A 14,725-nucleotide genomic window follows, 5' to 3' on the forward strand; every position below is an offset into this window, starting at 1 on the left:
GGATGGGTGGGTGCAAATGTGTGTGTGCTGGTGGAAGGGAACAGCAATTCCATGTGTCTCAAGATCACATTTCTCTTCAAGAAGTAAGCCCAATGAACGGTGGCAACTTCTATTCTCCAAAGCATTCCTGAGACTTAACAAAGCTACAGCCCACTAGATGGCAACAGACTACTAAAATATTGACAAGCTACGCACAAGGGTCAGACAACTGTTTTATGTACCCAAAAGTTTTAATCAGCTGTTGATTTCTAGTACTTAAGAGGAGCTTTAATAGTTTGAAGGGGTGTTAGAAAAACATAGACCAATTTAAAGACAAATCTCTTTAGAAACCCTGGAATATCTGGGTTGACTCCAGCAGCTGGCACCCTGTGGCTTATAGCATTGCTAATGGTTTGCGGACTTCGGTTTCTAGCATAGTTGTATGTGGGGTGCTGCTCAGTTATGTCTACACAGGCTTGCTGCTCTCTCTAGGGTTTTAGGCAGAAGCCCTTCCCAGCCAGCATGAAGATGGCAAGCACAAGATGTGGGATTTTTTTCATGCATATCATCACACGCTCTGCCACTGAGCTCTGGCCTTTCTCCATCTCATGATGCTTCTCATTTTCACTTCTGACATTTTCAATATAAAAGCACTTCAGCCAACAGCACTGTGGAAGGTAAGAGCAGTCGGCCTTTTAAAGTGTTGCTGCCTGACCGGGCATGGCAGCAGGCAGCAGCCAATGCCTGGCCTGCCAGCAAGGCACTGCACATCAGGTGGGGCCTCTGATTGGCCCGTTTGAAGCTGGTGTTCAGTCAGGAAGTCCCGCCCTGAGATCACGCCAGCCGGTGGAATTCTCTAATGGCCAGCAACCATGTAAGAACTGTCGGACAGAATGGCAACAGAGCAAGAGGCCGTAACCACCACCCACCTGGAAAGGGTGAGTGTCCGTTGTGTTCTAGAAACAACAAGTTGAGCTTCTGCAGCTCATTCTTGCCCAGAGTGGCCTTGTGTAAGTGGCCTGAACCTCACTGTGAGAATCTACATAACAGTGCTCTCTCCTATTATGATGCAAGAATGGGCATGTCATATGGAATGTGCAGCATCACTAACAACTTTCAACTGTGCTGCTGCGACTCTTGGAACATCTGCGGCTAACAGTAGGTAATCCAAAGCATTTCACTGAAAGCATTGAAGTTCATTGTTTATCTATCTATCTATCTATCTATCTATCTATCTATCTATCTATCTCACACGCATTCCAAACCATCTAGGGCCCATCAGAATAAGACCTGAGAGACCAGGGTTCAAATCCCCACTCTATATACGCCACTTTTATTTTAAAAATAAAATAAAAATTATGCTGGCTTCCTGCATGCTTATCCCTAGTCAGAAGTAGAACTGACCATGTGGTTCTTCCCAGTCTAACTGTAGAGACTGGGCAGACGGCACACACTTCAAAATGCAGTAATTGTGCTTATCAGGTATGGAGGAGGGGCAGTATTTTGTGTGTTTTTTAAAGGACAATAGCATTTATTAGCTTGTTTACAACGTTTCCATCCCACACCTTCACCATAAATGTATGATCCCTGGGTTGACACAGCAACTGTCCAATCAGAGATGGTAAATTAGGGCTGTTTGGGGGGGGGGGAGAGAAAGCAGGGAGACCAACAGTAGATGGAGCCTGAGCCACTCACAAGGATAGCTAGCTAATTCCAGTTTTGGCTGCTGCCATCTCCCTCTTGAGTTCTACAACAGCAACACTGAGGCTAAGTAGGAAGAAGATGACAGTGACACCACCTGGACTCATTAGTAGGAAAGCAGGTGGGGTCGGGCTAAGGGCAGATGGAGGTTGGGACAGCAACCCATTCCCCTAATGTACCAGCCTCCCCTGTTTTTGCCTGGTGTCTGAATGGTAGAAGTGAGGGTACCAGATGGGCCTCCCTAGAGAGTGCATTCCAATGGTGAAGTCCCACCACTGAGAAGACTTTCTTCATGCTGACCAGGGATGATGAGAGTTGTATATAAGTAGCAGAGTAGATAAATAACTACACAACTTTTAGAAGACACCTGTAAAGGGAAGTTTTTAATGTTTGATGTTTTATTGTGATTTTATATCAGTTGGAAGCTGCCCAAAGTGGCTGGGGCAACGCAGTCGGATGGGCGGGGTACAAATAATAAAATTATTATGGTTGTAGTCCACAGCATCTGGAGGGAAGCATGTTGTCTTCTCGTGGTTCAGGTGGGTGGACTGGACAGCCCGTCTAATATGTTGGTTGCTTCTTTCCATTTGAGATCGCAAAGCAAGCCCTAAATGAGTGCAAAGAAGTCTCTACTGAGCTGGCTTGTGTGAGAAGGAGGCTGAACTTAATTAGCCATTCCTCTGCAGAGGGTATTAGCCTCTAGCTAGCCGTAGAAACCTCAACTTCCATAAAACTTAGACTGACAGTTTATTAGTTCCAGCTGAAAGTTTACTTTGTAATTAAGAAAGTGCTTCAGATGCATTTTCTAATTAAATCAAGGGTAATTTATCTGTCACACTTGAAATGCCTGGGACTATTTTTGGACTTCTCATTGGTGAACATAGGGGCAATAAAAACAAGCATGGCTGCCTGCTTATGCTGGGAAGTTTTAATGTCTCTTGAATTCCATGTTTTAATTCTCATAGCCTTTTCAATTATACATGATAACTCAGTTCATTTTTTGTCCTTCAAGCCTACTGTGCCAGCTTCTGTCTTTAGGCCACTGCAGTCAGTTTCTTTTAAGATGTATTTCTAAGAGTACCAGAACAAAGTGGTTCTAAGTGTGGCTTGACTGAATTGGACCCACAGTTTATACATATCTCTAGATTAATTTTTAAGAAAGCAGAAGAGATGCACATCCTGTTCTCCTTCGTTACAGCTGGTTCATTTCATGTCACAGTCTTCAAGCTGTAACCTGGAGCTGAGCTTTAATATACCTGTTGACTGCTGAAGAAAGAGCTAAGTGAAACAGAAAAGGTTGTGTGTGCTTAATCTACTGGTTAATCTCTCGGTTGCACCAAAAAGAGTATGACTGGTATGAGGGCTGTAGATGGAACCAAACGACCAAAGCCTGTGAATTGTTTTCACCACGCACAGAATCATAGACGCTTAAGGGACCATGAGGATCATCTTAGTCCAATCCCCTGCAATGCAGCAATCTATTGCCAAACATGGGGTTTGAACCCAGGACCCTGAGATTAAGAGGCTCATGCTCTACCAACTGAGCTATTACAGCAGGCTTTCTTTAAGCATGAAGCATTTGTGCTTGGGGCCTTCTAAAGCAGCATTCCTACCTCCATATGGTGGAAGCCTTGCTGCAGATGGGTAGCTTAACTCTAGGTAAAAGGTAAAGGGACCCCTGACCATTAGGTCCAGTCGTGACCGACTCTGGGGTTGCGGTGTTCATCTCACTTTATTGGCCGAGGGAGCTGGAGTACAGCTTCCGGGTCATGTGGCCAGCATGACTAAGCCACTTCTGGCTAACCAGAGCAGCACACGGAAACGCCGTTTACCTTCCCGCCAGAGTGGTACCTATTTATCTACTTGCACTTTGACAGGCTTTCGAACCGCTAGGTTGGCAGGAGCAGGGACCGAGCAATGGGAGCTCACCCCGTCGCAGGGATTCGAACTGCCGACCTTCTGATCAGCAAGTCCTAGGCTCTGTGGTTTAACCCACAGTGCCACCCACATCCCAGCTTGACTCTAGGAGAGATGGCTAAATTTGAGCTCCCACCCCCCTCACACACACATTTTATCTAGCTATCTCCTATACGTGTGTTTCCTGCTCATCCTCCAAGGAACTCAGAGTGGTGAATATGGTGATTTAAAAGCATAGGGGAAGAAGGCATTTTCTAGAAATGAGTCTGCAGTATTGACAAATAACCTGGTTGGGCTGGGGATAGTTGCATAGTCTTCCCAGGATCAAAAAGCAAATGATTCAGAAAGGCTTCCACTTTGTAAGAGTCCTGTAAAGATTACAGTCTAGGTTGGTTTGACCCAAGCTGAATAAAATCTCAAAGAACAGACACCCCTAATCAAAACATTTATATTTGTTTATCTGTCTAGAATGCACTTCTCTTTGTCAATCAACATACTTTCCTCCTCTAGCAAACCATTTCTTGATGATCCAAATCTAGTTTATGCCCCTTCTGTCCCCTGATTCTTCCCTGTCCTGTCCCTAATATCCATTTGGCAAACCCTAACCTCTTCTTGTCCACCACATTTTTTTGTTTAGCTATTGTAGAGTGCAGGTCCTCTGGAAAAGGACCAAGCTCCATGTGGGTCCCAGGGTGTGCTCTGAAAGATGCAGAAATCTTGTGGAAGCAAATCTGGTTGATGTGAATAGAATACTATCTGGGAACGCTAGGCATGCTTCCCTGAGCTCTTTGGGATGAAGGTGGGATATAAATGAAATAAATATGTGTGAAGTAGTGTTAGTGCTAGCTGTAGAAGGCATTCATAACACAATAACACAATCTTCTCCATCACATTTTTTAAAGATCTGCTCACATCAGCTCTAGCCCATGGAATAGGTGAAGTGGTGATATGAATGACCCCAAACCAGACACAAAGACTGACCAAAGAGGCGACTCAAAGGGTAGCTCCAAAGGAGACCAAAAGACTGATCACAAGGGTGACCAAAAGGCTGACCAGAAGCCCAGCCCAAGGACCTCCCCAGTGAAAAGTGTAGACTATGCACAAATCAAAGCCAAGGCACCAAGAGTTCTGGCAGACATGGTACAAATGCTTGTCCTTTGGCGGAAAATGGGCTTCCATGTGCCACGAGGGGTCAAGAATATCTTTGAGTTTACATGGGATGAGCTCCTGGTGACACCACCGAGAAAATCATTTGCCGGTTTATATTGTCCTGTGGTCAAGTTTGCTTCCACGGAGGACGCAGATATTTCCTCCCCTCCTACTTCAAGAGCTCAGAAGGTGGGTCCAACACCCTCAAGGTTAAAAGCGAATTATGTGACCCCTTCATCTGAAGACCAACAGATGCTTCTCAAATTCCAAAAACGGTCTGTCCATCTCCTCACTGAACTCTTGAAGATGAAGATGAAACTAATGATTGAAGCAGCTGCTGGTGAGATCATCTAAACTAAGTGTTCCTGCCAGCTTCAATTTACACATAGAATTTAGTAATCTCTTTGGAAATCCTGAACCTTATCAGACAAGTAGGCACCATCCTCCAGGATGAAACTGAGTGTTGTGGAAGGCAGCACATATCTATCATGTGCTTACCAGCACATGCTATGGTCCCTGCAGTTGGAAACACCAAAAACCAGGGTTCCTGGTGATGTGGATTATTGCATTCTCATGTACCCTTGTGTGAATGTAGGCACATTGCAAATATCTGATTGCACATGTGTGTTGCATGGGCAGACCCTGTCACCTTTTGCCTTATATTTGAGTGTACAGGATGAAATCTGTAAGATCTGAGTTGGGCTGAGCTAGCACTCAGAGGCTGAGTTAGCATTCATGAATTATATGTAATTTTTTGACATGGGACTGTAAAGAGGCCAGATTTGTTTGGGCTAGTGCTTTCATTCTTGCTTTGAGGTTCTAGGTTCAATCTCTGGCCTCTCCCACTAATAATAACAAGTGCTTGGTAATAATAACAGAAACCTTGGGAAACTGCTTCCAATTAAACAACACCAAGGTAGTGGGACCAATGGTTTCACTCAGCAGCATTTTTTATCTGCAGTTAATCACACTGGTTAATGGGAAATTACATTCCGCTGCCGCTATGAACACACACTTTTCTTATTTTATGCATGGTAGCTGCTGTAATATCTATATCTATCTAAATGTACATCCCAATTGTTCAAATATTACCTTTAATTTCTAACCATCATGTCTCCTTCCCAGGCCCCAGTGTTGAGGAGATTGCAAGGAGGTTTTTGGAAGGTGGCCAAAATCTGATCCCGAAAACACGTGAAGATGCAGCTGAATTCACACCCAAAGAACCTAGGAGGAGAGGTTGGGGAAGAAACAGTGTTGTCAGGTGTTTGGACCCTGTGATAGCACCACTCCTTTAACAGTTTATACTCTAGTCTCCTTTGCAGCTGGAAATGCTTTTGTTCCCAGGAGTTTTGCATGTGCCAAGAAGATGGGCCAACGAGTGGGTATGGTAGCAAGAACACTTGGGCTGAGGCCTTGGTGCATTCATGCACCAGAACGAGATGCGAATGAGGTGGCAGACTCCAGGCCAGCATATTTTATTCTTACGTTATTTTATTCTTATTTATTAATTTATATATATACTACTTACATGCCAAAATGGCTTCTTAAGCAGCCTACAAGAACAAAATCAATTATAAAATATCCACTCACAATTGAAATGCATGATAGAACAATTCCACCATCTAACTGGATTGTTAAACCACTCTGAGAATTGTAGCTCTGTGAGGAGAATGAGGATCTCCTAATAACTTTCTGCACCCTTAACAGTTTTATTTTGCAGTGTGTGAAGATGTACTTTGTTTTGTGTGAGTTGAATCTTCCAACATTCAGCTTTACTGAACGCCCCTGAGTTCGTATGTTAGGAGAGGGAGAAGAACGTTTCTCTTTCCATTTTCTGTACATACATAATTTCTATCATGTCTCTGCTCTGAACTAAAAAGCCCCAAACATTGTAAGCTTTCCTCCTGAAGCTGCTGCTCCATCAGGCTGCCCATTTCAGTTGCCATTTCAGGTTTTCTTCACAGATGTGGTACCTCTGAGGTATTTTACTTCCTGCTCTCCAGAGTGTTTTCATTTTTAAAACAATCTGAAATTGAAAGGAATTCTTAACCCATCAGTTTGTGTTTTATTGCCGCAGGACGTGGTATGGCACCAATACTTCCAGCGATTCCTATTTCTTCCACCACCCAGCTTATACAGCAAATGTCAATGAACTGTCTTTGCTTTCAGTTGTCTATGAAAGACACCAAGCAGCAAAAGAGCACAGGTAGATACAATTTCTAGAAAATGAGAGAATACTAAATGCTCCATAGGGCAGAGTTTCCACAGATGCTATGGGAGCCCATGTTGCAATGCTGTTGCTGTGTTAGCCCTTGTAGATACTGGTAGCATTTTGCATTTGACTTTACTGCTGGAGGAGCACAGGATCATGACTATAATATGCCAACATAACCATGGTGTAGCAGTCATTAGTGTAACTGGGCTATTGAGCTGGTACAGAAGGGCTATCCACGTGGCTATTTACCTATAAACAAACAGAGAGGTTTTGTGTGTGTGTGTGTGTGTGTGTGTGAGAGAGAGAGAGAGAGAGAGAGAGAGAGAGAGAGAGAGAGAGAGAGATATTTACTGGTGAGTGCAAAGAATTTAATAATGAATTTTGACTTCCAGTTTTGATAAAGTGATGTGAAGTATAATGTACAAAAGGCTATTTGCAACTTACAAAAACACCATGTGGAAATGTCAAAAGTATCCAGTAGGTTGTATTGAATAAAATTTAATATTTGACGGATTTACAGGAAGACTTTAGGAGAGCTCTTTCCATATATATGTATGTATGTATATATTCCATGTATGTATGTATGTATGTTTTCCAGGTAAAGCTTATGATGAGAGACTTGACCCGTGTCCTGAAGCTAGGCAGTTGCTCCGAGAAATTTGCCGGACTATGTAAGCATCTTCAAATGTTTAGGATACAACACACCTTTACTGGGTAATCTCATGGGTTATTTTAATAGGTTGAAAGCTCAGCGCGCAACCCCACATCAGCAGTGGGGTGATATGTAGACAGATGTTTTATATAGAGTCCATCTAGGCGTGTAATTGGTTCTCTGGTTGGCAGTAGCTCTCCAGAGTCCCAGGAACTGGCCTTTCCTTACCCTGCACACCATGAGAGACTTACTTGAAGAGGACAGGGATTGATCAGTGGGTTTTATACATACAAAACTGGGGATTTGCACCGGCAGCCAACAATGTAGCTCAAACCTAGCTCAAAACATTTTGGCCATTACTGACTCTGGAATGGTCTTAGGGCTACCTCATCTTTAGATGGAAATGTGTATTACTCAGTTAGGCCCCATCCACACCACGAGTTACCAAGTGCAGTAATGCATCTGAATACCAGTTGCTGGACAGCACAGAAGGCGAGAGTGCATTTGTGCTGGGTTCCTACTTGAGGGTTTCCCCCAGCCATCTGGTTGGCCACTATGAGAACAGTATCCTGGACTAGATGGGCCCGTGGCCTGATCTTGCAGGTTCTTCTTATGTTCACTTGCATTCCACTTAAACAGTCACAGGCCTCATGCCTTCCCTCAAAGGATACTGGGAAGTGTAGTTTGCTAAGGGTGCCCAGAGTTGTTAGGAGACCCGTTTCCCTCACAGAGCTACAGTTCCCAGAGTTCACTCATACAAGTCTTTGGCTGCTAAACCCTTATGGGAATTGTAGCTCTGTGAGGGGAACAGGGTCTCCTAACCACCTTCAACACCCTTAACAAACTACATTTCCCAGGATTCTTTGTGGGGAGTCATGAGTGATAAAGTGGTATGATAGTGCTTTAAATGTATTGTGTGGATGTTGCCTTTTCTTGAAAATGTAGCCAGCCAGCCCTGCTGTGTTGGGGCCCCCTCCTGCTCATTCCGTTCAGACTCCCTCTCCCTTACGTATGTGTGAATTAATTCTAAGTTTCAGCCCCTTTCATTTATTTTGCTCTGTAAAGTTGCTGGCAGCCCGAACATGAGAGCTATTGAAAAAAATAATCCTGAGAATGCCATCAGTTTGTTTTTGTTTTATTATGTATTTTGTGATTTCATTTTGTATTTTTATACCCCCGCCCTCACCCCGTGATCTTTGGATGAAAGGTGGTAAACTAACTAACTAACTAACTAACTAACTAACTAACTAACTAACTAAAAAAACCTACTGAAGTCCCAACTCTGCTGACACACAGGTGTCTAATAAGAGACACTGCTGTTGTTTCTGTTCCTTTTAGAGCGGAAGAGAGGAATGCAGCCATAACAAAAGGCCATACGAGGCCCCTAATCCTGAGAAATTACATGACAATCCACAGATCACCGTCTCAGGCCTTGAAAAGGGCTTCAGTGTCCCTAATAGCTACTGAGGTCCGGCGTATGAAAGGGAAAAAGTTCTTCTTTTCCTTTCCTGATGGAACATCCCTGATGTTGTATCCTTAGGAATGTATGGGGAACGAGTTTGGGAAAGAGGATTGGTTGTTGTTCTTTTCCATCCCTACTGTACAGGGATTAGAGCCAGTGTGGTGTAGTGGTTAAGAGTGGTGGACTCGTAATCTGGTGAACCGTGTTCGTGTCTCTGCTCCTCCACATGCAGCTGCTGGGTAACCTTGGGCTAGTTACACTTCTTTGAAGTCTCTCAGCCCCATTCACCTCACAGAGTGTTTGTTGTGGGGGTAGAAGGAAAAGGAGAATGTTAGCTGCTTTGAGACTCCTTAGGGTAGCGGGATATGAAATCCAAACTCCTCTTCCTCCTCCTCTTCTTCTACTCCTCCTCCTTCTGAGTACAGCTACAAAATTCAGTGTGACTTCTTGATTAGCAGTTTTTTCAGACTTTTAATGGGTCTGGACTGTTCAGTTTATCTCTGTAAGCCAAACCTCCTGTGCTGGAGTGGAATGTTGAAAGGTCAGCTGATTGTGGGGCTTGCTGCAAAGAACTGCACCGGGCGTGATGCACTGGGCTTTGCAAGGGCCACTGACCAGCTGATCAGTGGTGCCTGCAACCCTCACGCTTTGGCACACTACATCTTAAGTTGCGCCACACATGACACCACTGTATGTGACATCAGGCACAGGGTAGGTAGACATGGCTTGGCCTCGCAGGACAAATGGGGCAGGGCTTCCTCCAAAGAGTGATGGGGGAAGCCAGTGGAGAATGCTCCATTAGGTCCAATGAGGCAGTGCCCCACCAACCTGAGTCTGCCCTTGTTTGCTTGCCTTGTTACAGTCAATGAGTCAGGGGTGGCTCTGCCTGTCATTGTCTCTAGCGTCACCTGCTGTTGGTCTCCTTGCCTTCTACCCTACCAGCACCAATAGGTACCAGGCACCACTTGGGGGGAACCCAGAGTAGATTTGGCGGTGGGGGCTGCACAAAGGGGGAGGGAAGGGGGAATTTCATTGCACTTGTGGATGTAAGGATGCAAATGAGTGAATGGAAGAAAAGATGCAGCAAAGTGTGCCTGTTCCAGTTCTGAAATTAATTTGAGATTCCTAGTGAAGTTGGCATCTGAGAGCTGTAGAATTTAGGACAGAGCAAACCCACAGAATGATAAACTATCAGAAATCCCCTCATCCCTGTTGTGTGAGGGCTTGCAGAGGACATGGACTCACTTCCTGTGGGATGTCACTTTAAGGTAAAGGTAAAGGTACCCCTGCCCGAACGGGCCAGTCTTGACAGACTCTGGGGTTTGTGCGCCCATCTCACATCTATTGGCCGGGGGCCAGCGCTGTCCGGAGACACTTCCGGGTCACGTGGCCAGCGTGACAAAGCTGCATCTGGCGAGCCAGTGCAGCACACGGAACGCCGTTTACCTTCCCGCTGGTAAGCGGTACCTATTTATCTACTTGCACCCGGGGGTGCTTTCGAACTGCTAGGTTGGCAGGCGCTGGGACCGAACGACAGGAGCGCACCCCGCCGCGGGGATTCGAACTCCCGACCTTTCGATCGGCAAGCCCTAGGCGCTGAGGCTTTAACCCACAGCGCCACCCGCGTCCCAGGATGTCACTTTACCGTACCCCAAATTTGGGGGCAGGAAAAGAGGTCAGAGGAGAGAGCCTTAATGAGATCTACAGCCATACTCCAAGAATCTCCCCCCCCAAATGCCAGTCAAATAATGGCTGCACTGTAGCCTTCTAAGATCAGTAGCTAAGAGAGCAATGGCACAAAAAAGCAAGGGGGTGATGTAATTCAAGTACTGCTAGCTTAGCTGGTGCTGCTGAAGCCTCTCTGCTTGCATTGCAAGAGCACAGAGCTAAGCTATTTCAAATCCTTTGCCCTCTTGCTTTCTCTTCTCTCCCTCCCTCCCCAAACTTCCTTGACAGCCCCTTGGCTGCAGTTCATTTGGAGTTGTTTCACAGAAGCACATGCTCCATTTGATCTTTCCACCAAACTGGGAATTAAGAATGAAAGACTCTGACAGTGCAGGCTTTCAGATCACTTCTGTAGTTCAATTGACTCCATTTGTCAGTCTCCGTTTTCTAACACAGCGCGTTAAACACAAAAGCCTCATTTTGAGACCTTTACATACCCCCTTTTTCTAGCTGATCACTTTGGCTAATAGATTCTTTTCCTTGCTGTGCTGCTTATGAACATGTCGGGGAAATAACTCCTCTGAGGCAGATTGCTTCACAGACAGAGGCACCTTATGCTCCACCAGACACTCAGAAGCCTTGAATAAAACTTCACTACTGGCAGTTTGGCAAGGATCTGCATATGAAAATGATACAAGAAGGCAAAAAGCCCTAGAATGATGAGGACAATGATTTCAGATATAGAGTACGCACTTGCTAATCTCCCTTCATGGGGAAAGCTAGTGCATCAGAGGAGGCTAATTAATTGTGTTAGTTTTGCACTTGCAGGGACTTTAAAGTGATCCCCCCACCCCGTGCCCCCCCCCACTACCAGGCCATGGGCAAGAGTCTGGGGTGAATCAGTTGCAGGAAACAAGGAGCTGGTTAGAGGAGGAAGCCAATAATCAGGACTCAAGAGTAAATCAGAACCATAGACCTTATAATTCAGAGATATGCCCAGTGTTTTTTTCAAGGGGTACTCAAAGGCACATAGTACCATCACACACCCCCAATGTTAAAAGTGTGCAGTTACTGTAACAACTTCATGGTGAGTGCTGACATCTTTATTATTATTATTATTATTATTATTATTATTATTATTACTACTACAGTGGTGCCTCGCAAGACGAAAAGAATCCGTTCTGTGATTCTCTTCGTCTAGCGGTTTTTTCGTCTTGCGAAGCAAGCCCATTGAAGGATTAGCGGATTAGCGCTATTAGCACTATTAGCGGCTTTTAGCGGCTTATCTGCTGATCGGATCAGCTGATAAGCGGCTTAGCGGCTTAGAAAAAGGGGGGGAGGAAAAAAACCAGCAGGAACTGGCAAGACATTGTCGTATTGCGAAGCAAGCCCATAGGAGATTCGTTTTGCGAAGCACCTCCAAAACGGAAAACTCTTTCGTCTAGCGAGTTTTCTGTCCTGCGAGGCATTCGTCTTGCGGGGCACTACTGTATTTTAAAAGCATTGGATATGACCTTAGTATTAAGAAGCTGGTAATTTGAGGACTTGCCTTAAGGCAGTTCCTACAGTTTGCTGCTCAAGTTTGTCTTAGTTGTAACACTGGAAACAGCCCTCATCAAAGATCCAGCTGAGTGAACTTGTATTATTACACTACAATCCCACAATGGATAACTAGATAAATGCCTTTCTTTTCTTTTTCTTTCTAAAAAAAAGTGTGATATTACTTGACCCATGTCAAAGTTACCCATCAGGAAGTGTTGCCGTCTACCAGTTTCCCATATGCTGTGTGGGAAAAACCATCACCCTTCTGTTTCAGGATGCTCCTAGTCAAACGCTTCTAGGTACAATTACGTCTCAGGGCCATTCGTGGATACGCTATTGCTTTAAGGCCAGGTGAGTGTCCCTTATTGATCCTAAATGTTTGGTCAGGGGGCGGAGTGGGGAAAAGTGCAACAGCTGAGTATGCAGTGGATTCTGGGTACTGATGTTAGATGGGCCATTGGCCTGATCTAGTAGGACTCTCCTTATTTCCAAATGTCTAAACAAGAAGGGAGCAGCACCTTCAAAACAGTGGTGAAAGCACACTGAGAGATTCCTTTAAAAACAAACAAACCCCACATTGAATTATACTGACCTTGGCTCAGTCGTTCACAACTGGCACTGGCATTGATTCTGCTTACCTAGAAAAGTCTTGGGGCTGTGCAGGTGAATGGGTGGGGCTGACACTGCTGATCTGGCACTCCCGCTGGTGCACATGCATGCCCTGACGTCACTACTGCGCCACCACATGGGCATCACTGCTTAGGCCAAAAAGGATGGGCATCACCAGAAAGGTCACAAATGTGCATATAATTTACACATGTATAGATGTGAATTTAGAACTCATTACTATATTTACTATAATCAGGGACGGGGAACCTGCAGTCCTCCAGACATTGTTGGACCCCAGCACTAACTGGCTCCAGTCTCCATGGCCAATGATCAGGGATGGTGAAGTTTGTAGTATAACAACATCTGGAGGCACACGTTAGCCACAATCCATCTCACCATAGTGGGCGAGGCTGTGGCCAGCTCACCTGGGTGCCTGCCCAGACTGCTGTTCAGGGGCTCACTGCTGATGGGTAGTTTCAAGGCCGCTGCTCTCCCTTCTTATGGCTTGCTTTTCTTTAAACTGGACTTGAACCGAACGGCCCAAACAGAAGGCTACTTTTAGTAGAGGACCGTCATCCTGTGAAAGCCCTTCAAACAGAGGACTGTCCTCTGTAAAGTAGCACACATGGGTACCGTAATCCTGACCCCAGCCATGCTCATCTAGAGGAAGCTGTTTATATTGATACCTGCACATGTCTCATAGGCTCAGAACAAATAAAAAAATTCCTTCCAGTAGCACCTTAAAGACCAACTAAGTTAGTTCTTGGTATGAGCTTTCGTGTGCATGCACACTTCTTCAGATACACTGAAACAGAAGTTGCCAGATCCTTCTATATAGTGAGAAGGTGGGGAGGGGTATTACTCAGAAGGGTGTAGAAGGGTGAAGAAGTGTGCATGCACACGAAAGCTCATACCAAGAACTAACTTAGTTGGTCTTTAAGGTGCTACTGGAAGGAATTTTTTTATTTTGACTATGGCAGACCAACACGGCTACCTATCTGTAACAGGCTCAGAACATTCAACTCTGCTGACTGGGTGGTGGTAGTAACTTCAGGATTATAAAGATATTAATGAGTGCTTATAGAAATGCCTTCATTTCCTGGACCTCTTAGGTATCATGTGAGAGAGGCATTATCTCAATTTTACAGATGAATAAACAAGAAACACAGGGAAAGCTCAAGGTCACATAACTAGCCAGTGACATGGATGGAAAAGCCAAGGGCCATAACCCCAATTAAATCAAATGCGCCTTATCGTTCATGGTAGACTTTTAAAACCAAGTAGTGTAGAGTAGATCTGCTACTGGTCATTTATTGTCATGATTTGCATCCATCATTCCTTTTATATGGGAGGATTAATTAATTATCTCACTTCTCAGTCTTTAAAGTGTGTGATATAGGAAGCTGCTAATGGCAGATGTTAAAAGCATAACCCCACTGGGTGTAACTAATGGTTACGCTACATGGCATTGCTCAGGGAGAAAAAGGTCATTGGAGTGATGAGGATTTGGAAAGGTGATTGGAAGGAGGGGGGCTAACGTAGTTCTGCAGCCAGACAGGGGCAGGCTGATATTTCCTGGGGAGTAAAGAGCAAGCAGAACAAAAGCACAGCAGCTATAGAGAGATCTGAGGAAACTGAGAGGCCAGGGTTAAAGAGGCCATGGCTGGAGGCAGCAATGCAGTTGAATACCAGTTGCTGAAAACCACAGGAGGGGAGAGTGTTCTGGTGCTTGGGTGCTGCTTGAGGATTTCTTTATATATATATATATATATATATATATATATATATATATATATATATATATATATGCTTTCGTAGATTTTCACGGGTATAG

General features: G+C 44.8%; 1 protein-coding gene and 1 long non-coding RNA gene across 12 annotated transcripts in view; one reads left to right on the forward strand and one right to left on the reverse strand.

The window, feature by feature from the left end:
• The window catches only part of LOC309525375, a 42,238-nt gene that overhangs the window by 10,836 nt on the left and 16,677 nt on the right, over positions 1 to 14,725 (reverse strand). The window contains exon 4 of the long non-coding RNA XR_014216196.1: positions 5,839 to 5,970. This is a non-coding gene — a long non-coding RNA (uncharacterized lncRNA). The remainder of the gene's footprint in view (positions 1 to 5,838; positions 5,971 to 14,725) is intronic.
• LOC309524659 (uncharacterized protein C3orf20 homolog) overlaps positions 796 to 14,725 on the forward strand; it is a 60,572-nt gene continuing 46,642 nt past the window's right edge. The window contains exons 1-9 of one of the 11 annotated variants that reach the window (XM_082209502.1): positions 945 to 1,141; positions 2,879 to 2,976; positions 4,235 to 4,396; positions 4,500 to 5,086; positions 5,872 to 5,982; positions 6,824 to 6,952; positions 7,560 to 7,632; positions 8,952 to 9,143; positions 12,481 to 12,633. In XM_082209502.1, coding sequence (XP_082065628.1) covers positions 4,546 to 5,086; positions 5,872 to 5,982; positions 6,824 to 6,952; positions 7,560 to 7,632; positions 8,952 to 9,143; positions 12,481 to 12,633 — 1,199 coding nt within the window. In that variant the 5' untranslated portion in view covers positions 945 to 1,141; positions 2,879 to 2,976; positions 4,235 to 4,396; positions 4,500 to 4,545. Of the gene's footprint in view, positions 918 to 942; positions 1,142 to 1,442; positions 1,462 to 2,878; positions 2,977 to 4,234; positions 4,397 to 4,499; positions 5,087 to 5,871; positions 5,983 to 6,823; positions 6,953 to 7,559; positions 7,633 to 8,951; positions 9,144 to 12,480; positions 12,634 to 14,725 lie in introns of those variants that run through there. The other 10 variants (XM_082209501.1, XM_082209504.1, XM_082209498.1 and 7 more) reach the window with 10 other exon arrangements.

This window comes from Podarcis vaucheri (assembly GCF_965113315.1).
Source record: "Podarcis vaucheri genome assembly, chromosome: 2".
Taxonomy (NCBI): Eukaryota; Metazoa; Chordata; class Lepidosauria; order Squamata; family Lacertidae; genus Podarcis; species Podarcis vaucheri.